Genomic DNA, 24,429 nt, shown 5'->3' with positions numbered 1-24,429 from the left:
GCTGTGTGACTTTGGACCACTTATTGACCTTCCCCAAGCCTCAGTTCACTTATCTGTAAAATGTGGATAATCATATCAATCTCATGGTGTTATAAGGATTAAATATGATTACATATATATGAAATGCCTGACATCTAGCAAGTATACACATACTTATTGATTTTTACCGTTATTTTTATTTTTCCATCTGCCAAAACCAAAATGGCTACCCAATTGTCCCTGAGAGCTGCATGACCTTCTCTAAGCTATTGTGATCTGTAGAGTCTGCCTCATTCTTTGTTGTGCTGTGGGCTTGCAAAGTTTCAGTGGATGTAAGCTAATTTCTCCAATGATATTATGAACGACTTGGGTAAAGTCTTCCCACTGCTGAGCTCATCATAAACTCAGCTGGCACTTGCTATTACAATGCATTTCACGGCCCCACTTCATCCATTCCTTCAACAAATATTTCTTGAGCACCCACTGGGTGGGAGGCATGGGGATGCAAAAACAAAGAATAACATCTTGGCTTTCTGGAACGAGGCACGGATGATACCACTCAAGTAAAAGCATGTGAATTTTAAAACTGGAAGGACCTAAGAGATTATCTGGCCAGCTCTTTAATTTTATAAAGGTGTGATTGAGGATCTAAGAGATGACTCCAGCTTTTAATTTCTTCATCACTGATTTTTTTTTTTTTTTTTTTTTTTTTTTGGCCTACTAAATCATGTCATTTTGAAAAACAAGGAGAAAAGTCTAGGGTGTTTTTAACTGAGCAAGAGTTTGGAACTGAATGGTTTTACCATCTGCCATGTCATTGTGAAACTGAGCCCACTCCTCTCAGAGAACGTTGCCCCAAACGTGCATGGCATAACCTCCTGCAAGTCTTTTTTTTTTTTTTTTTTTTGCAGTACGTGGGCCTCTCACTGTTGTGGCCTCTCCCATTGCGGAGCACAGGCTCTGGACGCGCAGGCTCAGCGGCCATGGCTCACGGGCCCAGCCGCTCCGCGGCATGTGGGATCTTCCCGGACCAGGGCACAAACCCGTGTCCCCTGCATCGGTAGGCGGATTCTCAACCACTGCGCCATCAGGGAAGCCCCCTCCTGCAAGTCTTTACCAGAAGACTGACAGGAGTTCTCTCTGGTGGCTGTGCTCTGGTCTCATTGCTTCTTCCCCAGCATGAAAAAAAAAAAATCTGTCATAGAAAGAGAGATAATTCAGGCAGAATGCAAAGATGCTTTCCACTTTCTTTGCCAGGGAAGGCCGGGATGATGGTTTCCTCTGATGGTCATTCCAGACCATTGCTTTGTACATTTGAAAAGACACATCTAAGCATTTATATAGAGAAGTGCATTTGAATCAATAATATGGGACTAACATCTGAAGACTCAGTGGCTTTAATCAAACTCTTTGCTCAATACCCTTCAATACTTGATCCACAAACTTGTCTCCAGATTAGAAGGCCAAGGTGAAGAGTAACATCTCTAGTTCAGGGGGGGCTAATGAGACATGAGACATTTATTAATGTCTACAAGAAATAAATGAGACATTTATTAATCCTACAAGAAAATCTTAATTAGACACTGGAGCACTGTTTGTTTCATTGTTAAAAACTACCCAATCCTGGGCTTCCCTGGTGGCGCAGTGGTTGAGAGTCCGCCTGCTGATGCAGGGGACACGGGTTCGTGCCCCGGTCTGGGAAGATCCCACATGCCGTGGAGCGGCTGGGCCCGTGAGCCATGGCCGCTGAGCCTGCGCGTCCGGAGCCTGTGTTCCGCAACGGGAGAGGCCACAACAGTGAGAGGCCCGCGTACCGCAAAAAAAAAAAAAAAAACAAAAGAACAAAAAAAACTACCCAATCCTGGAAGAACTGAAGAATAAGTAAAGACTAAAATAGAAAGTAGTGTTATAATTAGGCCCCCTGAAATGAAAGTGATACTTCCCCCCCCCCCACACACACACACGGAAAGTATTTGTCACTTATTTCTCCTAAATAACTCAGTATTAGCATTTACATTGAAAGTTTGATATAAACATTCTTGAAATAGCTAGACATGTGGATACCAAAGAAACAGGAGATTATGATTCAACAAAATTCCGCTAAGAAGGCAGTTTTGTTGTGAGTTTTAGCTGCAGCAGTGTTAGTTCCGTCCAAGTTAATTAGCAAGATGACTTCATTATGATTTTCTTCTTGTTGATTTCATAGGTTCTTTCTGTTAAGAAACCCTACTTTTAAACACAAGGATTTCATAATGCAAGTCCACATATTTTGGAACTGCTTCCTTTTATTTCAGTGGCACTTTTTTCAGTCTACCCATCACACCCAAAAGGGAAGCGGGGGCGATGGGAGGAGCAGGGTGGTAACGTAAGGGGATAGTAGACAGTTACTCAAGCTTCCTAAAGCTAAGAGGGTGGCATACCCACAATGATATGCGTGACCAGTAATATTTGGTGTACTATTTGATGCGTGGCTTTCAGTAATATTTGATGTTCTAAATTTTGCTTTCATTAGTATGTTCAAGGTAAGAGTAGAGAGGAAGAAAAGAGGGGAGGGAGAGAACTTTGGGGACATTCATTTACAGCTTCAGAAAAATTCCCCTTGCTAAAATAAGAGGTGGGAAAAATACTGCTGGCATTTTACATAGAATTAGTTACAAAGTATGCTAATAAACCAGATTGTCAAATTGTGTCAGTCCCATCTAAATAACAAGCAAATTGCCTTATACAGATGGAAAATGTGTGAGATGAATAGATCTCCTGTGTAAACTACCTCAACTAAGATTTATGAATTTTGTTCTACTTATCTATCCTATTTAAAATCATACCCTGCATTCTTTTCAACTTCTTTAAAAAAAATCATTAAGCCTAAACCTCATTTCAAAATCTTCAAGCTTTCATAAGTCCCCTAATCTTTAGCAGGGGGTGGGGGGAATCCACCTGTACAGAGTTCCCAAGAAAATGTCAATTGCTGTCTCCTCATCACTGGAGTTTCAGAAATGGAGCAAGAGTACACCCCATATGAAGTTTTGGGGAGCCATTTAGCAATGGTTCTAGTTGTTGTTATATTGCATAAAACTATTGAAAAAAGAAAAGCTATTTTCTTTCCACACATACTAAACCCCAAAAATCGTGTTTTGAAGAGAATATTCTGAAAAATAAGAAATTAGCTGGTGATTTTTTTTTTTTCAGCCAGGGTAGTCTTTATTGCCTTTCCCTTGGGCTAAGCCAGCACGAAGCCCTTCTGGAGACTCAAGCCCCACAGCAGCAATGGGAGGCGAGAGGGGCTGAGCTGACAGGAAGCCCTGCTCCGATGTCTGGGTCAGGGAGAAATGGCCCCTGTACCTTGGTCCTCTTGAGGCTTGAAGGGCCTCCTTGGCCGTGACCACGGAGCTGAGGGGAAGCCTGTGCTGACCGGAGAAATCTCAGGCTCACAGGGTCCAGTAGGCGTAGATGAGGGTCAGAAGGAGGGAGATGGCCACAGACAGCAGCATGTTCTTCCGGTTCTCCTGCCGAAGCAACTGCAGCTCCTTCTCATAGTTGGAGGCTTTGTTCATCAGGCTGCTTTTCTCCTTCTCCAGAGACCTCCTGGCCTCTGAGCTCAGCTCCGCCCCATGAGGTTGACCGACGGCTTTCTTCTGTCCACTGGCCACAGATAATACCTCTTGCCCCAGCTATAATGAATGTGTACTCTTCTTCACAGTGATAATGGGAAATAATGGAGGAAGCAAGTATAGTTATTTGGAAATAATATAGAAGATCCATCCAGCTCTGACCCGTCTTAGCTGTATGATGTTTGACCAGTCTTAGTTCACTTCCCTGAGTATCACATTTCTAAGTGGAGGTGCTCATAATACCTAGTGACTTTGCTTTGAGGATTTTATGATGTAATATATGTGGGAGAAATGCTCTGTAAAATATCAAGCAACAGATAAGGGTACAGAAGGGACCAGAACAAGAAAGAATGGGGGAATCAATGAAATCCATCACTGCTATTTTGAAAGTTACCGAAAGCACATACTCTTCTGCCCAGATAAAGGGCAGCAAGATAAATAAACCCTAACCAACTTGGAGAGGGTCACCTGAACAGGAGGGGAAGTGTAATTTACTCTTGTATAACCACATATGCCTAAATGCCATTGCCAGAAAAACTGTTGAATGAATAACGCCAAAGTTGGCTAATAAGAATACTTTAAACATTGCTTCCCAACTTTCCTGCCCCTTTCTACATGGCAGAGTGAAAGTCTTACTACCCTGCGAATCAGGAGCTATGTCGTCTAGTTTCAGTTCCCTAGGTGTGCATTGCATTGTTATTCATTCATTCATTCATTGGACCAATGTTTATTGACCTCTAAGTGTCAGGTCCTGTACTGAGCACAAAAGATATAGCAGTATACTTCACGCATCCCTAGCAGGGATCACTCAGATTCTCCATCTGGAACTCCTGCATCTGTAAGAAGGGGGAAATGGGCATGATGCTCTCTCCAGTCCCTTTCAGTTCTAATGTCTTTTTTTTCCTCTCTGCAGAGTTTCATCCTATATTCTCCTCCAAAGACTCAGGGAGTCTTCATGCTGATCTTTCCTATTCATTAAATTATAAAATAATATTTATGAATATGTATAGAGAGACATTACAATGTCTATAATGTATACACATATGCACGTCTATAACTTATTTCCTAAATAGCATTCCTCCATTCATTTATGCATCACACCTTGAGAGTCTTTGAGGGGAGTCACTTCGCTATTTGTGGTGGCATGTGCAGATATATTAAACAGTCCTTACCCTCTAAGTACTTTGTAATAGAAGAGACAAAAGATATTCACAAATAATTACATGTCAGAATCCTTTCTTTAGAAAAAAAAAAAAATCCTTTCACTTGATGGGATCAGAAAAGATTTCTTTTAGGCAGTGGTGCTAAAATGAGCCTGGAAGAAGGGATACGATTTTGAAGCAAAGTGGAAGAAGAGAAGGTCATACAAGAAATAGTATGGGCAGAGGAAAAGACTAAGAACAGGATATGTGAAAAAGTACTGACCATATGGACATTTCATGTGTGAGACATGAAAGATGAGGCCGTTAAAGGAGATTGAGGTCAAGTGTGAATCACGATGCCAAATGCTGGTGTTGGGACTTTATGCCTTTGGCTAGCACTGTCTGTAGCGAATAATGCAAGCCATATACATAATTTTAAGACTTAAGTGGCCTCATTTAAAAAGGTAAAAAGAAACAAGTGAATTAATTTTAGTGATATATTTTCTTTTACCCAGTGTAGGCAATGTATCATTTCATTTCAACATATAGTCAATATAATCAATACAAAACATTTTAATGAAATATTTTACATTCCTTTTTTCATACTATGTCTTTAAAATCTGTGGGTATTTAACACTTGCAGCAATGTGCTACTGGCTAGTGACCAGTGACTACAGTATTGGACAAAGCAACTCTAGGCTATGGACAGACATTGCTGGGTTTTGAGGTAGAGAGTGGTTCAGTAAAAACAATTTTTAGACAGCTGAATGACGTTTTAGTATGTAGACATGTATCAGATTGTGAGGATATTATGGTCACAGGGAGGATATTATGGACACAAGACAGGGAGATGATGTGGAAATAACCTGGCTTTGAAATAATTGAGGATGGACTCTGGTGGTTGATTCATGTATTATAGAAGTTTGGGAGAAATGCCAAGTCTGCACAATCCAATTGAAAGAGAAAGTAATGAGCAATATGCCAGTTCACATAGTTAAAGGAAAAGGAAAACAGTGTTGCATCACCTGATTATCTTGCTTATCTCACTAGATTGGAACCTCATTTCCACAAACATCTACTAATGAACTGTGCCAGGCTTTGAGGAGTTTATAAATATATATATATATGTATGTATATGTTTATAAATGTATTTATATGAACAGTTGCTCTTTTTTTTTTTTTTTTTTTTTTTCCGATATGCGGGCCTCTCACTGACGTGGCCTCTCCCGTTGCGGAGCACAGGCTCCGGACACGCAGGCTCAGCGGCCATGGCTCACGGGCCCAGCCGCTCCGCGGCATGTGGGATCTTCCCGGACCAGGGCACGAACCCGTGTCCCCTGCATCGGCAGGCGGACTCTCAACCACTGTGCCACCAGGGAAGCCCCTGAACAGTTGTTCTTAATGTAACTTAACAACATCATGGGCAAAGCAGGCTTTTACACAACAGAGAGCAAAACCTGATTTTGAACACTTCGGAAACACAGAAGAGGGAGTGTACAATTCTGCCTGGAAGAATCTAGAAAAGGTTCTTGGAGGAAGTGAGCTCAGAGCTGAATATTGAAGAATAAGGACAGTTTCTACAAGTGGACATAAAGAAAGGACATCATGAGTAGAAGGAAAGGCATGAAGGAAATTAGCAAAGTATCTGGCATATTTTGGAAACTAAATATTTGCCAAATTTAGGGTCTGTATGGACATATCATATGAAAGGAAGCTGGAAAGGTGATTAAGGAGAAATCGGGGTGAAGGAATGTCAACAGCTAGTTAAATGAACAGTGTTCCACTTTGCTGCAGAGGCCTGGTGCATCATCAGGGAAAGAAGCCCACTTCCAGAGGTAGGCGTTAGGGAACATGGCTTTAGCTTGAGAAAAAGATGCAGAGGGGTCGGCTTCCGAGGGAGTAATATGAAGACAGTAGTTTGTACGTTATAACTCGGAGTACTGACTTAGTGTCAGATATAATGATCTGCCTTTTCACTGAAAAGTATCTGACATTTCACTAAATTGACCTTTTCTTGCCAATAGCAAACTCAGTTGCATCATCCTCTCTGTTCAAAGTTTGAGCATAGAGCTGGCATTGTCAGGGGTACAATGTGTCTCTTGAAGGCAAGCCTTCCCTGTTTGGTACTCAGTATTCTAAGAGAAGAAAGAAATCACTCCTGCTTTTTTGTTTTCTTTAAGCTACAGATGATGGGGAAATATGTCTGTATTGGTTTTCTAATGCTGCATAACAAATGACTTGCCAGCATCGCAACTTAATACCGATTTAGTAACTCACAGTTCTGTAGGTCAGAAGTCCAGGTGGGCTCAACAGGATTCTCTCTGGAGAATCTCACAAGGCTGAAATCAAGCCATCAGTTTGACTGGGCTCTTATCTAGAGAGTCTGGGGAAGGATCTACTTCCAAGTTCATTCGTGGTTGACAGAATCTAGTTCCTTGTGGTTGTAGGAATGAGGTCCCTGTGTTCTTTCTGGTTGCTGGCCAGAGGTTGCTCTCACTTCCCAGAAGTTGTTCTCCAAGTCCTTGTACCTTAAGCTCTCAACAGCACATCAGATCCTTCTCTTGCTTGGAATCTCTCTAACCATCCCTTTTGCTACCAGCTGGAGAAAACTCCCTGCTTTTTTTTTTTTTTTTTTGCACTACGTGGGCTTCTCACTGCTGTGGCCTCTCCCGTTGCGGAGCACAGGCTCTGGACGCGCAGGCCCAGCAGCCATGGCTCACGGGCCTAGCCGCTCCGCGGCATGTGGGATCTTCCCAGACCGGGGCACGAACCCGTGTCCCCTGCATCGGGAGGCGGACTCTCAACCACTGCGCCACCAGGGAAGCCCTCCCTGCTTTTAAAGAGCTCCTCTGATCAGATTAGGCCCGCCTGGGTGATCTCCTTATTTTTAGGTCAACTGTTTAGCAACCTTAATTACAATCTGCAAAATCATTTTGCTCTGTAACATAACATAATCACAGGAGGAACACCAGGGGCAAAGGTCATGGAGGAAATGAGGAATTCTTCCCCACCTACTGTGCCCTTACTATATCATATCAGAATACATTTCAAATGGAACCATTTCATTTTTTCCTTGTAAATTGAAATAAGCCACTTTACAAGATGAAACAAAGACACAAAATTTGTCTATAAAAGGACAAATTTCGTCCTTGCTGAGTGACTGATTAAACAGATGGGCAAGAAATTTATATGAGTCTAAGGGGAAACGAATAAAATAAAGGAGACTTTCATTTCTGGCAGTGTGGTCAAATAAGTACCCTGTATCACACTCACTACTGAAATAACTAAAATGTATGGTGAAGTAACTAAACTATATGTCCATCTCTATAAGTATATAACTATATCTATGAGGCTACTTGAAAGGAGGGAATCAGTGGAGCCCAAAAATGAAATAAAATGAGGAATGATTAGAAAGTTCCCAAGAGAATATTACTCCGAGAACTTCTGCCAAATCCTAGAATCCTTTAGCTTGCACTTTGATGGTTATGTGGGCTTAGCTTTGAGAAAAAGCACGGGAACTGGTCAGTGCAAGGAATCTAATAAGAAACACTCATAAAAGTAGTATTCTAGAAGACTATACTGTTATTGTAAGAATGAATTAGAAATAAACCCTAATATTCCACAAGGAAATCAATTTTGGCACAGTGAGAAGACAAAATTCCCTGAGGATTCATAATCACAAATAGGTCCTCCCTTGAGTTTGGTGTTCTAATTCATGCTACAGATGTTGTCCAAAAAACCTCAAGCATTATCCCAGAGGAGCATGCCCTCAGGCAACGGGCAGAAGCAAATCTATAACTCCTTTGAAAGACTCAACTTAAACGCAGGCTTCCTGCTAAATGGGAAGGAAATCTAAAAAAGAGTGGATCTATGTACACGTATAACTGATTCACTTTGCTGTACAGCAGAAATTAACACAACATTGTAAATCAACTATACTCCAAAAAAAAAAAAAGTCATGCTTTTTACGACATGATGATCTTACTACTCAGTTTGTGTTTGAATCAGATAGTGGCTGTTTGTAGTAGAAGACATACAAGGATATGTATTGCATTATTCCTAATAATGGAGAAAACTTGAAAGCAAACTTAGGTGTCTGACAGTTGCACGTGTACTGCATATATTTTTAATTGATTTATTAAACTGATTTTATTTTAAAAAACAAAACAAAACAGGCTTCCTGGGTTAAATAAAGTTCATTGGAAAACGAACAACCCAGAATGAAGAATCACGGAACAAACAAGGAAATAAGACACTATGAGTAAAACAAAAAACCTCAACGGCCTCAGATAATGGAATTTTGGATGATATTGATAAATGCAGATAAATCTAAATAAGCAATGTTTTGTAAAACAGTAATAACAACAATAATGCCTAACCTAGGAGGTGCTGAGGGATCACACTAGAATGAATATCCTGACCCAAAATGTACATAGTAGCTGGGAGAAAGTGATTGGAGTTAATGTGCCAAATTTGTAATTGGCATAATGATTGTTATTCTCAGGAATTATTTTAATTAACTGGTTTCTGTCCTCTTTTTCTACCCTTGATGAAAGTATTGTCATCCTATCAGGATATTTTTCTGGGAAGAACTGATGATCCAACCAGAGAGAGACAGAAAGGATATTAACACTTGTTAATTACTTTATACCACTTTCTTTTCTTCCAAGCGCTATACTTTGACAAAAATCACTTTAGCACTCTTTCAAAACATATAGCACCCAAGGATTAGATTTGCACTGATGAATGAGTATCTAGTCCTGGTGCTAAAATTAATGCCAAATCTTCATAGAAAGAGGATGAATTTTCCCACAAATACTGACGGTCAGTACAGCTAGATTCTATTTTGAACTCTGCCAGTCATTAGCTAAGTGGACCTAGGACTGTACCTGGACCAGGCATTGGCTTCCTCATTTAGAGAATAGAGAATAAAATATTGTCTCTCATATCTTTGCTGTTAAACTCCAGTGAAACAATGTTTAAGCTAGAGCTTTAAAAACTGCAAAGTGCTACACAAATAGATAGTAGCTTTATGAAAACTTTTTATGATGATTAAGTAGATAATAGGAAATCTTTCTCTAAAGTTTTTAGGTTGTTCTGATACAAATTCGCTTAAATTTTATGTTAAATGTGTTGAATTTTCTGAGTCCAACTTTGAGATTTGAACATGGTGCATTCACATTTCTGTGCAATCAGTCTGCTAATGGTTTAATTCTTCGCTTTAATGTTAAAATCAGCATCATCTTCAAATTATAAAAGAAATATATAACTTAGTGTTATAGAGGTTAAAGGCGAGGAAAAAGTCGCTGCAGACAGAGGATAATGAAAACTACAATGAAATAAAAGTTAATGATAAAAGTACCACTATACTTTTAATCTATTTGTGGCATTAAGGTATTTTTTTATATACACCATTTCTTTGATCCTCACCAAAAACAAAAACAAAATTTGTGAGACAGGAAATTAGATTTAAAAGTTGACTTCCTATCTGGTAGTTAATACTATACTTGATTTTTTTTTAATTAATTAACTTTTTTTTTTTGCGGTACGCGGGCCTCTCACTGTTGTGGCCTCTCCCGTTGAGGACCACAGGCTCCAGACGTGCAGGCTCAGCGGCCATGGCTCACGGGCCCAGCCGCTCCGCGGCATGTGGGATCTTCCCGGACCGGGGCACGAACCCGTGTCCCCTGCATTGGCAGGCGGACTCTCAACCACTGCGCCACCAGGGCAGCCCACTATACTTGATTTTAAAATAAATATACTCAACTATTACTGAGTATGACAAGTAAAACTGATATTTCTATAAAATTTACCAGCTATACAAGGCAGAGGGAGGAGCTTATCCAGTTAACTTGAGCTCTTTAACTGCATGAGCCTAAATTACTGGAATGATCTGTTTGGACCACATATCTTAACTTAATTACCTGTATAATTGTCACCTCTCCAACTCACACTTTTCTATGTAAACACAAGATTAGAGAAGGAGAGATTCTGTTTCTGAACTTATCAGCAGGACAAATTTACTAAACTCCAGTAAATATTTAATGAAGTGAAAAGAAACTTTAGGAGGGAAAAAACATACCCTTCTTCTCTACAAACATTAGTTACATATACCAACGAGATACTGAGATTAAGACTAATTGGATTTCATGCCAAAATAAAATTCAGTTCCTATCTCTTTCCTTAAGACATCATTCTAGTAAATGAGACCCTGAAACAGAAACAGAATTAACTGATTCCTTTTAAGTTTAGTAATTACAAATGCAAAATGAGTATCCTCCTGCAGAGAGCCAGAGGACTACTCAAGCTAACGCAATAACGGTAGCTGTGAGAAATTATGTATGCACGATATCAGAAGCTGAATGGAGGAAAGAAATGGAGAACCCATTTGAAAATTTGGAATTTGCTCAAAGCTGCTCCTGCAGTAACTCCCAGGATAACCCCTCAGCACGGAGCAGTAATAAACTCCACCGTTCTATATAATTTACCAACTTTTTTCTTTTCATGTCTAACATTGACCCTTCATGGTTAACTGAAGAAACAAAGAACTAAATAGCTTCCTTAGCCATTTGATAGAGCAATTATGAGCATCCTGATGGATACATTTTCTGCTTAATCTGCTAACAAGTGGTGTCCATTTTCCTCTTAATCTACACCCGTCTCTTCACATTCGACCTGACACATGCAGAACACCACTTCCCGTGCCCTTGTTCTTGTACCCTTTTCATTTGTTTCTTTCCCCTTACAGCTCTCTTATGTGATCATTATAATAGAAGAAAAGAGAATTCTTTGTGACACTTTTCCTCGGCTGCCCTTGGTTAATTTTTTCAGAATGTGATTCCTGTGGGCTCCCTGACGTCCGGGCAGATTGAAAGCTCATCAGTAGACTCTTTCTTAAGTGTCGGTGTCTTTTCAAAGAAATTTCATGGCTTTGAATGAGAGAATTGCTTTTCACAGTAATAGGCAGTGGAATGTGAGGCAGCCATCTTGAAAGAGTTCCAGACTCTTTACAACTGGGGGCTTATAAGCACTTAACAATTGAGATTCACCTCAGGCACTAATTTCCCCCCCACTGCAATTGTCTTTACTTCCTTACACATTAATCTCTCCTTGTAAGAACACTCATTTAGTGCTAATCTGATGGAATTCCTTAGTGTAAGAGAAGTTTAGACCCAGAGGGGATTGTTAAACTCATCCCTTCCAAACCGTTTGTTTCTTGGGAGGAAAAATCAGACCAGGGAGGGTAAATGATTTACCCAAAGTCACAGAGCAGGTGAGTAACAAAGTTTGAGCTTCCTGTTTTGTTTTACTTTAAAGGGAACAGAGAGGCGGGAGACAGTTTTCTGCTATATAATAGGAGCAGATTCTGCAGTCCTTGGGTCTCTGCGTTTTCTTATTTGCATGATAGGGATGCTGATACTGCCCTCTTCACCTCAGAGGATTTCCCCCACAGATCTATGGTAGGGGATCCCCTCTGCTGGAGTGTGTGTGTGTGTGTGTGTGTGTGTGTGTGTGTGTGTGACCACATTATCCTTGCGTGGCCCATGCTCTTTTAGGGATATTGTACTTAGGACTGTAAGGCTTTATGGATAGCTACCATGCTTCTGAAAGCAGACACCATTCCCAGGGTTGGGTACCCAAGGAAGAGATGGGCCTCAGGGAAGACCACAGAACTTAGAGGGAGAAATGAAGGGGAGTGGAATCCCAGTGCTGTAAGAAGATATGGAGGACTGTGTTCCTACGTAATGGGGTTAAGACAGCACCTGTCTTAAAGCCAAGCGTCTGGAAAAAGGAGGCGCCACTGTGAAGGCCCACAACCTATACACAAGTAATCCATTCTCTGAAGGCTGGAGGGTCTGGCAGCAGGACTGTACATGTAATTTGTGGGACCCACTCCAAAATGAAAATGGGCTCCTTGTTCAGAAATTATTAAGAATTTCAAGGCAGTGACAGCAGAACCTTAAACCAAGCATTCAGCCCTTCTGAACACAGAGCCCCATGCAAATACACAGGTCACGTGGCCAACAGCTAGCCCTGTCAGGCAGCAAGTTGTTCCCTTGACAAATTCTGGTCTAAACATCCCCAGAAAAGTCTTCATTTGCAGGGGGTTTTGAAGAGAGGAGTCTTTGAAAGGAAGACTAGTGCCTTTTGGAGAGTGGTCTGACTGTGGATACTTGGGTAGGAGGCAAGGACCCTCCACAGGGGAAGTGGATCTTAGGGCCAGGAGATGAGACTCGGAGGTCCAGCAGACCCCACCCTTGGGAGGAGTCTTCCTTCGCTGCCAGTCTAAGAGGATCTGGGCTCTGTGTTTAAGGGAAGAGGCAGTTTCCTTACACTTTTAACAAGAGTTGACCTTGAATGCTGGAAGATGAAGAGAGTAATGAAGCAGGATCTGTGTCCCTTGTTGCCCACATCATTCCCGGCATCTGCAGTAAACATGGCAGCAGCGCTCAGTAAACATTTGTTGATGAATGGTAACATAGGTAGTTATCTTGAGAACAGAATTTGGTGGAGCCCTTCTGGCCCTGAAAGGAAGATCTGAGATTCTGAAAAAAAAGGTGTCTATGGTAATAAAAAGAGGAATGCTTTGAAGTACATTAATAATACTGCAATTTAAGAAAATGTTAACCTGCCCAAGAAGGAGACTTTTAGAATCATTTGGCATACAAACTAATTATAAATTATTTTACAGATTTATTAACTACTCAAAAGATTTTTCTAAGACATGTAGCTGTACTTTTCTTTTGCTATCAATGCTAAGAATAACAGCACTGCATTCTTTCTCTTTAAGTTCTGTTATTTAAAGAACATAGCGGCGGGATGCAGGGAGAAACTGGAAGCAGGCACAGAAAGCTGAGGACAAAGACCTAGAAAAGTGAAAATAGAAAGAAAGGGATTACAAGGGCCTCAGAAGTGAATATAGTCTCTTTTGAATTATGGTTTTCTCAGTAGTGGGATTCCTGGGTCATATGGTAGTTCTATTTTTAGTTTTTTAAGGAACCTCCATACTGTTCTCCATAGTGGCTGTATCAATTTACATTCCCACCCACAGTGCAAGAAGGTTCCCTTTTCTCCACACCCTCTTCAGCATATATTGTTTGTAGATTTTTTTGATGATGCCCATTCTGACTGGTGTGAGGTGATACCTCACTGTGGGGTTTTTTTGTTTGTTTTTTGTTTTTTTTGCGATACGCGGGCCTCTCACTGTTGTGGCCTCTCCCGTTGCGGAGCACAGGCTCCGGACGCGCAGGCTCAGCGGCCATGGCTCACGGGCCCAGCCGCTCCACGGCATGTGGGATCTTCCCAGACTGGGGCACGAACCCGCGTCCCCTGCATCGGCAGGCGGACTCTCAACCACTGCGCCACCAGGGAAGCCCCTCACTGTGGTTTTGATTTGCATTTCTCTAATGATTAGTGATGTTGAGCATCTTTTCATGTGCCTCTTGACCATCTGTATGTCTTCTTTGGTGAAATGTCTATTTAGGTCTTCCACCCATTTTTTAATTGGGTGTTTGTTTTTTAGATATTGAGCTCCATGAGCTGTTTGTATATTTTGGAGATTAATCCTTTGTCGGTTGCTTCATTTGCAAATATTTTCTCACACATGCACCCCAGTGTTCATTGCAGCTCTATTTACCATAGCCAGGATATGGAAGCAACCTAAGTGTCTATAGACAGATGAATGGAGAAAGAAGACGTGGTACATATATACAATGGAACATTACTCAGAAAGGAATGAAATTGGGTCATTTGTAGAGATGTGAATGGACCTAGAGTCTGTCATACAGGGTGAAGTAAGCCAGAAAGAGAAAAACAAATATCGTATATTAACGCATAAATGTGGAATCTAGAAAAATGGTACAGATGAACCTATGTGGAGGGCAGGAATAGAGACGTAGACATAGAGGATGGACATGTGGACACAGAGGGCAAGGGGAGGGTGGGATGAATTGGGAGATCAGGTTTGTCATGGATACACCACCATGTGTACAATAGATAGCTAGTGGGAGCCTGCGGTACAGCACAGGAGCTCAGCTTGGCGCTCTGTGATGACCCAGATGGGTGGGATGGGGGGTGGTTGGAGGTCCAGGAGGGAGGGGATATGTGTATACATATAGCTGATTCACTTCGTTACACAGCATAAACTAGCACAACATTGTAAAGCAATCATACTCCAATAAAAAAAAAATGAATATAGTCTCCTTAGAAAGGGAGGAGAATGGAGGAGGAGGCTAAAGAGGGAAGAGGAGGTGACAGACAGGTACACTGTCCTTTTCCCTGATGGCACGTGGCAGCACACTACACACTCAGTGGGCACTCAGGAAAGATGTGATTAATGAATCCATAAAAGAAAAAATGAATGAGACATGGTTAGTAGTGTGCTGGTAAATACTTCACAACCTGCTCTTGGGGAGGGGGGATGTTTTGTAGTGTTTGTCAATATCAGTTGTATAAATCCTCCCTCCGTGGCCAATTTTAAACTACCCACATGAATTCACTAAGTGTGGAATTAGGAAGAGAGGCACAATATTATCTCCAGCGTACAACACAATAGACCTAACTTCAGGAGCATAGATAATAGTAAAATGTAGTATGAAAATAAGGAAATAATGAGTTTTCAATATTTATTGCCTTTGTTTTTTAACTTCTTTCATTGTGAATGTCTGTAATGTAGTTCTTAATCATGGCTTTAAGAACTAGCTTGCAAAGTACGAGCCAGCTCCAGCCCTCCGATAGATGGGCGTCATCAGATGCTGCCATTATTCACGTTGTATAGAAAGAGTTTTTTCCATTTTACTTTCTTTAAAAGAATTGAGGGCTTCCCTGGTGGCGCAGTGGTTGAGAGTCCGCCTGCTGATGCAGGGGACACGGGTTCCTGCCCCGGTCTGGGAAGATCCCACATGCCGCGGAGCGGCTGGGCCCGTGAGCCATAGCCGCTGAGCCTGCGCATCCGGAGCCTGTGCTCCGCGACGGGAGAGGCCACAACAGTGAGAGGCCCGCGTACCGCAAAAAAAAAAAAAAAAAAAAGAGAGAGAGAATTGAGAAAAGCAAATAGCAGGCAGTAAAAGAAATCTCCTGAGAATATTTTCTCCTTAGCCACTTTTCCAAAGGTTTTTTTTTTTTTGATACCTAACTCATCAGAATTTACAAGTTGAATGTTTAAGAGAAGATGAGTGATATATCTATTTCTACCAATAAACTCTATAACATTTTCAACGTTAAATGAACTTAGTAGGGAGGCAGAGTTGCACAATGTAAAAAGCTTGAAACTAGCAGTTAGCAACTCCAGGTTTAATAGTTTGAGGCTTTGAGCAGGTCATTTCATTTTTCTAGGCCTCAAGAGTGCCCACTGCCCCACTTATATCACAGGACTTTGTGGGGATCAGGTGCGGGTCTTCTAACACACTGAAATGTTGATAATCTGCTACTTATTCTTAAATGGTTTGGTAAAAATAATATATGTTTATATAGAGAAAGATAAAGCAAAGATGTCAAATTTTAACAGTCAGTAAATCTAGATGAAGGATATGTAATCATTCAAATTTTTCAAAATACAAAGGTGGGGAGGGACATCCCTGGCGGTCCAGTGATTGAGACTTCGTCTTCTAATGCGGGGGTACGGGTACAATCCCTGGTCGGGGAGCTAAGATCCCACATGTCTCCCAGCCAAAAAAAAAACCACATAAAACAGAAGCAATATTGTAACAAACTCAATAAAGACTTTTTTAAAAAAATGGTCCACATTAAAAAAAAATCTTTAAAAAAGAAAAAGGGTGGGGAAATGAGGTTATATATTAATGAGGTTATTATACACATATAGCACTCTGTAAACCTGCAAAGTACTAAACAAAGGTAAAGTATTTTTACCTGCTTAAAGAGATGTGGTATCCAGATACCATAGCTATTAGGATAGTCAAAGTTCATTTCATCTAGCTGATTCAATTATTCAGCAATTATTTACTGAGTATGAGACCCTAAATGCTCGTGATACAATAACGAACACGGTGCAGTCCATAATCTCATGGCAGTTACATTCTAGTTAGAGGGACACACAGTACACAGGCAATTACAATTTTGTTTCAGTAGAATTAAATGATGCTGTGCTGACACATAGAAGGAACATGTAAGCCAACCTTATGTGATAAAGAAAGACTTTCCCAAGGAACCTAAAATCTAAAAGATAGGAATTAATCCAAGGCCTGGAGAGAAGTCAGCATTAGTAGATGTGGCTAATGTTTATTAAGTATTACGATGTGTCAAACAGTGTTCTAATTACTTTACATGCTCATTTTCTACTCACAGAAGTTCTTTGGGGCGGGCTATTAGTATCCTACTGGGACACCATCTATTGTTGCCCCAGACCGGATAGATGAGGCACAGAGTTATTGTTTTTAGGCTCTGGAAACTTTATGTATCAATAGAAAGGCCCTGATGCAAAACTGACCATGACCTATTCAAAAGAACTGCAAGTTGTTCTGTCTACTGAAGTTTGTACAGGAACGTGCTGGGGGAGGGGTGGTGGTAATGAGGAATTGCGGTGGAAAGAAGTAAATGGCCTTTTAAAACCCTGTGGATAATAGGGTCCCATTAAAGAGTATTAAGCCTGAAGGCAACAGGATCAAATTTCTGTTTGGAAAGACCACTCTGTCATCAGTGTGGAGAATAAACTGAGGCAAAAACAAAACTAACAGTGGGGAGGCCAGTTAGGAGCCCATAAAATCTGAGGGAAAGAGAGTGTGGCCTGAACCAAGGCACTCACAAATGACAGTGCAGAGAACTAGGTAGAGTCTAACAGTACTTTGGAGATAGAATTTTACTGGCAGGGTGGAGCCAAGGATGATTGGGTTCCAAGGTTTCTGGGTTGGGCAACCCCGTCAGCAGATGGGAAGCCATTCATTGAGATACTGAGGAGAAGAGCTGGGGGGAGGTAAGATGAGACAGGGTGATAATGAAAAGGCAATAAATGGATTTAACCAAGATCTTACAGAGATCAGGACATAAGAATCTGAATCAAGTGGCAGTCAAAACCTATGTTATTTTGATCCTCTACCAAAAAATCTTTCAAAAGGAGAGTCAGTTCTTGAATTTTGGGGAAAACAAGTGGGGTACCCATGATTCTGGTTGGTTTTAATCATAAGCAGTATAGTGAATATGAAAAATACATTATAACCTATAAAGACATTACCTTTCATTATTATTTTCATTATCATTATTATTACTTATTAATATTTTCCCTTCCTTATATTAGGTTCAAACCACCCAAATAGCCCTTTTTATTTACCCCCCATAAAAATGTTTCCCTCTTTTACTCTTTCTTTTCACCTCCTCATCTTCTACTGCAAGGTTCAATGGAAGGAAATTTGAGGAGAGTTGAAGTGGCTTTGTCTGCTCGCATCAGTCAATAAGCAAGTATTTATTAAGAGTCTCCCAGTGGTGATCATTTCTAAATGTGTAGAAATATCAAATCACTACGTTATGCATTAGGAACGACATAGTGTTGTAGGTCAATTGTACTTCAAAAAACAAATACACAAACTCATAGAAAAAGAGATCAGATTATGGTTACCAGAAGCAGGGGTTGGGTGTAGTAGGTGGGAATTGTATGAAGGTAGTCAAAAGGTACAAACTTCCACTTATAAATAAGTACTAGGGGTGTAATGTACAACATGATAAATATCATTAATACTGTTCTACATTATATATAAAAGTTGTTAGGAGTTCTCATAACAAGGAAAAAGATTTTTTTCTTTTTCTTTGTATCTGTGTGAGATGAAGGATGTTCGCTAAAATTGCTGTGATAATCATTTCATGATGCATGTAAGTGAAATCATTCTGCTGTACACCTTAAACTTATACCGTGCTCTATGTCAATTACATCTCAATAAAACTGAAAGAAAAATTTAATCAAAAATTTAAAAAAAAAAAAAAGCCCCTCTCAGGTGAGCATCCAAAGCTCGGGGAGTGACATTGCAATCAAGGGGCCATGTTCTTTGGGGTCAGATAATTCTGAATTTAAATCCTCCTGCATTTACCAGCCACATGCCCTTGGGTAAATAATCTGTTCATCTCTCTGCTCTTCAGTTTCCATCAGAAAAAATAATAAAACATAATACCTCACAGGTCTTTTGTATTATGTGAGATAATAAATGTGAAAGAAAGTGACAGAGAGACTAGGGCTCAATAAATGTGGTTCCTGTCCACCCCATAAGGCTGTTGCCCAGGATAAATGAGCTAATACTCAATAGACTGTTGTGATTTCCTTGGAATAATTCTGCTATATAAGTTCAGTTGTTTTTAATGAACTTTGCTGATGTTGTTTCTGTTATCATTTTTACTGGTACCAGGGGCTTGCAGCAACCGTGTCTACAAGCCTTTGAAGAGCACTTGAACATATCTTTATTATTATTATTTTTGAATTCCCTTATTTCTTTGTGTCAGCTTGGGAATCATTTCTTTCTTTACTTAGTGCTGCTTTGGAGAAACAGCCAGATGTCTGTACAATTTGTCGTTTCTGGCCACATACTCTGTTATTTAGATACTCGGCTTTGTTCAGCTAAGATACCGTGTCTATTAAAGCTTTCATAGTCTGGAGAAACTATAATTGTGCTGTTCTTGGCACACAAAATGAAAGAGACTGGGAGATTAAAAACTGGAGATAAAGGAGGGCTTAAATGTCACTGTAGGTCTTTAACTTTTTTTTAATAAAAAGAAATAATAAAATTTTTAAACCTTTAATTTTACATAAATTGCCTATTACCAGTATGACTGCTCTGATGAAAGATTATTAAACTATCCGTTAAAGCTGGCATAGCTAAAGGGAAGGGACTTTGGGGTTGGAGAAGCAGTTAACCTTCTCCCCAATTTAATAGCATTGTCTGTAAGGATTAGATGGTATGGCTTCTCTGTGACTTGTACTCCTAGACCAAGACCTGCAACTCCCAGCTTTTAAGACTCCATTGTGGCAGATGCTTGAGCACTTTGTGATGTCATAGAAAACCAAAGAGGCATCTTGAATGTTAAATTTGCCAAGTACGTTTGGTTTTCCTTTTTTTTTTTTAAATAAATTTATTTATTTACTTTTGGCTGCATGGGTCTTCGTTGCTGCATGTGGGCTTTCTCTAGCTGCGGCAAGAGGGGGCTACTCTTTGTTGTGGTGCACGGGCTTCTCACTGCGGTGGCTTCTCGTTGCGGAACACGGGCTCTAGGCGCACGGGCTTCAGTAGTTGTGGCACGTGGGTTCAGTAGCTGTGGCACGTGGGCTCAGTAGCTGTGGCGCACGGGCTTAGTTGCTCCACGGCATGTGGGATCTTCCTGGACCAGGGCTCGAACCTGTGTCCCCTGCATTGGCAGGTGGATTCTTAACCACTGTGCCACCAGGGAAGTCCACCTTTGGTTTTCCTTGAGCAAGGTTTATTCTGCGGCTGCTCTAATACTATCTCTCAGCACATGGTCTGAGTGATTACAAAGCAGGATGAGATTTCACTTCCTGTGTCCTAGAGAGCCTCACCAGAAACTGCAACCTTGGCCCCCCTCACTTCTCAAAACTTCCGAGAGGTTTCGACTTAAGATAAGTGTTAACTGTTTGTTTGTTTGTAATTGTGCCATCTTGCTGTGAACAGCAATTATAGTGTGTTAGCATTTTAATGTTTAACAGGAATTTCCACTGAAAGTTATTTATATAAAAGTGGACTTAGTGTTTTGCAATCCAGTTACACTATTAATGAGAACTGCGTTTATTTTATTCTTTTCTTGTTAAAGTATTACCCTCCCGAAGATACTAATTCTGCTTCATTTTTGTGAAGTGCCCAAATGTCAAGTTCTATCCCACAGTATCTTACTCAAGGCTCCTGTCATAACACCCCTGTGAGACAGACATTATTATCTTCATTTTACAGGTGAGGATACCAAAACTCAGAAACTTTCAGTTACAAAACTAAACAAAAATGTGACTCAAGGGCTTTGACTCCCAATCCAATGGTCTTTGTACTTCACCCTGTACAACTTATTCATATTAGTTGAGGTCTCAAATAAATAAAAGAAATCTTAGTTTTCCTCAGTGTCATAGTGGGCAAAAAGATGCTTTGGAGGGCATAATGGACCTTCCATTAGTGGACGAGGCAGTGTAAAGAGCTAGGCCAGCCCTGCAAACAAAAGGCTGGAGAAATCAGGACTCCCAAAGAGAGAAAACCCCAGTGGGCGTATTTAAGTCATCTCAGACGTAAAGAAGCTGGGCTGGCAGCAGCAACTTATCCCACAGAGGAAAACCTTCATGGTGATAACGGGGCTCCTCACAAAGGAAGAGTCTGTGGGTGGAGCATTGGAGTCTTCGAGACTGAGCGACATTCAGTGGCAGTACAAGAAGTAATGACCCCATATTCAGTCAGGTTTAATAATCTAATGTTTACCGGATGATATGTGCATTGCAATAGAGAACTGGAGAACTGTGCCATGATATTCTCCTAAATCTTGGGCTACTTCCCCAGCAGCCTTCACATCCTTAGTCGCTTTTTTTTTTTTTTTTTAAAGAAGATGTTGGGGGTAGGAGTTTATTAATTACTTTATTTATTTTTGGCTGTGTTGGGTCTTCGTTTCTGTGCGAGGGCTTTCTCTAGTTGCGGCGAGCGGGGGCCACTCTTCATCGCAGTGCGCGGACCTCTCGCTGTCGCGGCCTCTCCTGTTGCGGAGCACAGGCTCCAGCCACGCAGGCTCAGTAGCTGTGGCTCACGGGCCCAGTCGCTCCGCGGCATGTGGGATCCTCCCAGACCAGGGCTCGAACCCGTGTCCCCTGCATTAGCAGGCAGATTCCCCACCACTGCGCCACCAGGGAAGCCCCCTTAATCGCTTTTTTCGTCTCTTTCCTGCCTGCTCACTCAAGCAGAGTTCAGCTGTGAGATGGCTTCATAGCTTCACTCACCCCATGCAGGTAAATGTCTCCCAAGTTTTATCCCTAAACCCAGCTATGACCCTTTGGTCCCATAATTATCTACACAAGGGACCTGACCCATTACTACTTACCAACGGAAAGAGTGTTGGGATTTTTCCCCCCCAAATTCCACCTCCACCAGGACCACCCTCCCCAGGAAGATATCAGTGGAATCTGGGAGTATTAAAGGAGGAGACATAGGAAAGACATTCCAGGCCAGTGAGGAAACTGACAAGAGCATAGAGGTGAGAGCGTAGGGCTATGGGGAGCCATGAAGAGGCCGACCTGACAGGCATGGGGCTGGTGTTGGTGAGTAATAAGAGGGAGGAAGCCAACTGCCCAAGCTGGGACCTCAGAAGGAAGGGCCTGGGCTGGCAAGGGGAAGAGATTGGACTTGATCTAGTGAACAGCTGAAAACAGATGACGGACAAAATAAGTTGTGTTAGAAAGATTAATCAGACTGTCTGGACCATAGGAAATGAACACAGAGACACACCCAAGTGTTAAGAAACAAGGGAGGCACTAAGTGCCTGGACAGGACAAGGAGAGAAGAAATTAAGGAGAGTTTACTGACCGTGGGGACCAAAGAGAAAAAAGATAATAGAAAACGATTTGGAGTTTTGTGCGTCATTCCCTCCACTGTAAAAATACAGACACAAGATTAATACAGACCTGTTGAGTTGGAATCTCTGAGTGGGGGGGGCAAGTGTGTGTTTTCTAAGGACTCTGCAAATTCAACATGGGGAACCACCAGCCTGTGGAGCAAAGCAGACAGATTCCAGGCAGACTGCCTTTCAGTTAGTCTTCTCGGATTTCTCAGTCAGTCAGCGGGCTTAGCCCATTGCTAGGAGGTGTGATGGAACACGCAGAAGGCAGCAGCTAACGCTAATGCAACACTTCTGAACACTGGACTCCTAACTGTGGTTCTAACTACAAGAACAAGAATTCAGGAGAGGAGGGAGTGGACCATGGACTAGGGCATCAGCTGGAGAGCCCTTCCTAGAGGAACTGGGACATGGCCCAGACCTTGAAGAATGGCTGAGCTGTAGCTGCAGACAGACAGGTGGATCAGGGAGCTGGTGAAAGCAGACTAAGCACCATGCGGTATAGTTTTGAATGAGGAGCGTGGGTGCTACATTTAGGTAGTAGAGGAGGCCAGGTGACCCCCAGCCTCCCTCCAAGTTGCTCCTCTGTATGAGGCCGGTGACCCTCATTGAGGCCACGGGCAAGCACATTTTTACCTTTGCTTTTCCCATCTCTCCATTTGTAGCTGGCCCTCTTCAACCACATCCTAGCTTTTGCTCTCTCATACTGTTTGCGAGCACACATTAAATTCATTTACACTAAGATATAATGACACATAATCCCTTATGTTAGCCTGGCATATTAATAAGCCTTTGTGTAGTGATGTCACTTGTAGAACTCTTACTTCATTCTCGTTATAGCCCTATGGAGTGGGGAAGTTAAAGATTGTCCCCATTTTATAGAGAAGGAAAAACGGTTCCGAGAATCTAAACAGCCACTGCAAGATCACTAAGGGGAGAATTTCAATAGGGGACTTGAACACAGGTTTCTTTCTGCCACCCTGTTCCACATCTTGCTGCAGTATTTGCATTTCAGCAGGGATCAGAGCCCTGTGCTGAAGGTAGGTGGCTCTGAGGACTTCAGACATCGACCCAGAGATAAGAGAAGATTGATTCTTTCAGTGAAGCCCTGAGTCATGCTACATAAGTTACTGTCTTTGCCTCCACATTACCTGCAAGTTGTGTGATCGCAGGCAAGTTAGAGAAAATTATCTGAGCTTCACTTTACCTGTTTTTGAAATGGAAATAACTGTATCTTCCTAGTAGGATTTTTCTGACAATTTCCTGAAATATCACCTGGATAATGTCCTTGCCACAGTCGGTCTCAACAAACCTTCTTTTCTCTCCCTCTTTTCTTCCCCATTTTATCTACACACAAGGCAGGCCATGCTAAGCTAGAACCCCACCCTCACCCAGTCCCTACAAAGACCTTTCTTATTGCCTCTTCTTTGCTTTTGCTCTTAGCCCTCTCTTCTCCGCTAAATCCCTGTGTCCAACCACACCAACCTTCCTTCGCTTCTCAAACTAGCCAAGCTTTTTCCCTGCGCAGTACTTTTGCACACACTGGTTAGTCTGGCTGAAACCCACCTTGCCCTCCTCCAGCCCTCCTTGGTCCTTGTGCTCCAGGCATAAGCCCAAATGTCACTTCTTCAGGAAGGACGGAAGTAGCTTCCTCCTGTATTCTTTCTCACTGCATCCTGTACTTTTCCTCTGTTATTACAATTTGTAGGTACATGTGAATCCTACATTTACCGGTTTAGTTTCCGTCTTCTCCATGAGACTATAGCCTCCCATGTTGGCCACTATCTCTGGGGCACCCGGTACAGAATCTAAAACCTAAGTCACGTTCCATAAATATTTGTGGGCTGTGTGTTGGGTGAATGCTGCTTTTCTCTCTCCCTTTTGGGAGGACCTCCTACAGCCTCCTCAGCAAATCGTATACTACATACCACCAAACAGCATTCCCATCGAGCCCACATACCTGACCATCTCCTTCATTTTCTTTTCCCAACAGTTATTCATACATTATCATGAATGAGGTGGTGTTCTCTGATTGTTTCATGATTCTCTAATCACATCATCAGTTTTCCAAGGGCTAAAACTCTTTAAGGATCTTTTCTGGGATCCCCTATAAACCTAGTAGAATAACTGGAAATGCTATCAGTGCTCAGTATTTCCTGATGAATGAA

At 41.6% G+C, this 24,429-nt stretch overlaps 1 protein-coding gene across 1 annotated transcript; it reads right to left on the bottom strand.

Annotated features, from left to right (window-relative positions):
* Positions 1 to 3,407: 3,407 nt before the first annotated feature.
* On the bottom strand, positions 3,408 to 24,034 carry LOC307061539 (coiled-coil domain-containing protein 167-like; the record flags this gene model as incomplete). Its single annotated transcript, XM_079716725.1, has 2 exons — positions 3,408 to 3,650; positions 23,993 to 24,034. The coding sequence occupies 2 exons, from the start codon at positions 24,032 to 24,034 to the stop codon at positions 3,408 to 3,410; spliced, it is 285 nt and encodes a 94-aa protein (XP_079572851.1).
* Positions 24,035 to 24,429: the final 395 nt, after the last annotated feature.

Source organism: Hyperoodon ampullatus (assembly GCF_949752795.1).
Source record: "Hyperoodon ampullatus genome assembly, chromosome: 12".
NCBI classification, from domain to species: domain Eukaryota; kingdom Metazoa; phylum Chordata; class Mammalia; order Artiodactyla; family Ziphiidae; genus Hyperoodon; species Hyperoodon ampullatus.
Note: the sequence above shows the minus strand (reverse complement) of the source record. Positions and strands in the feature narration are given on the sequence as shown.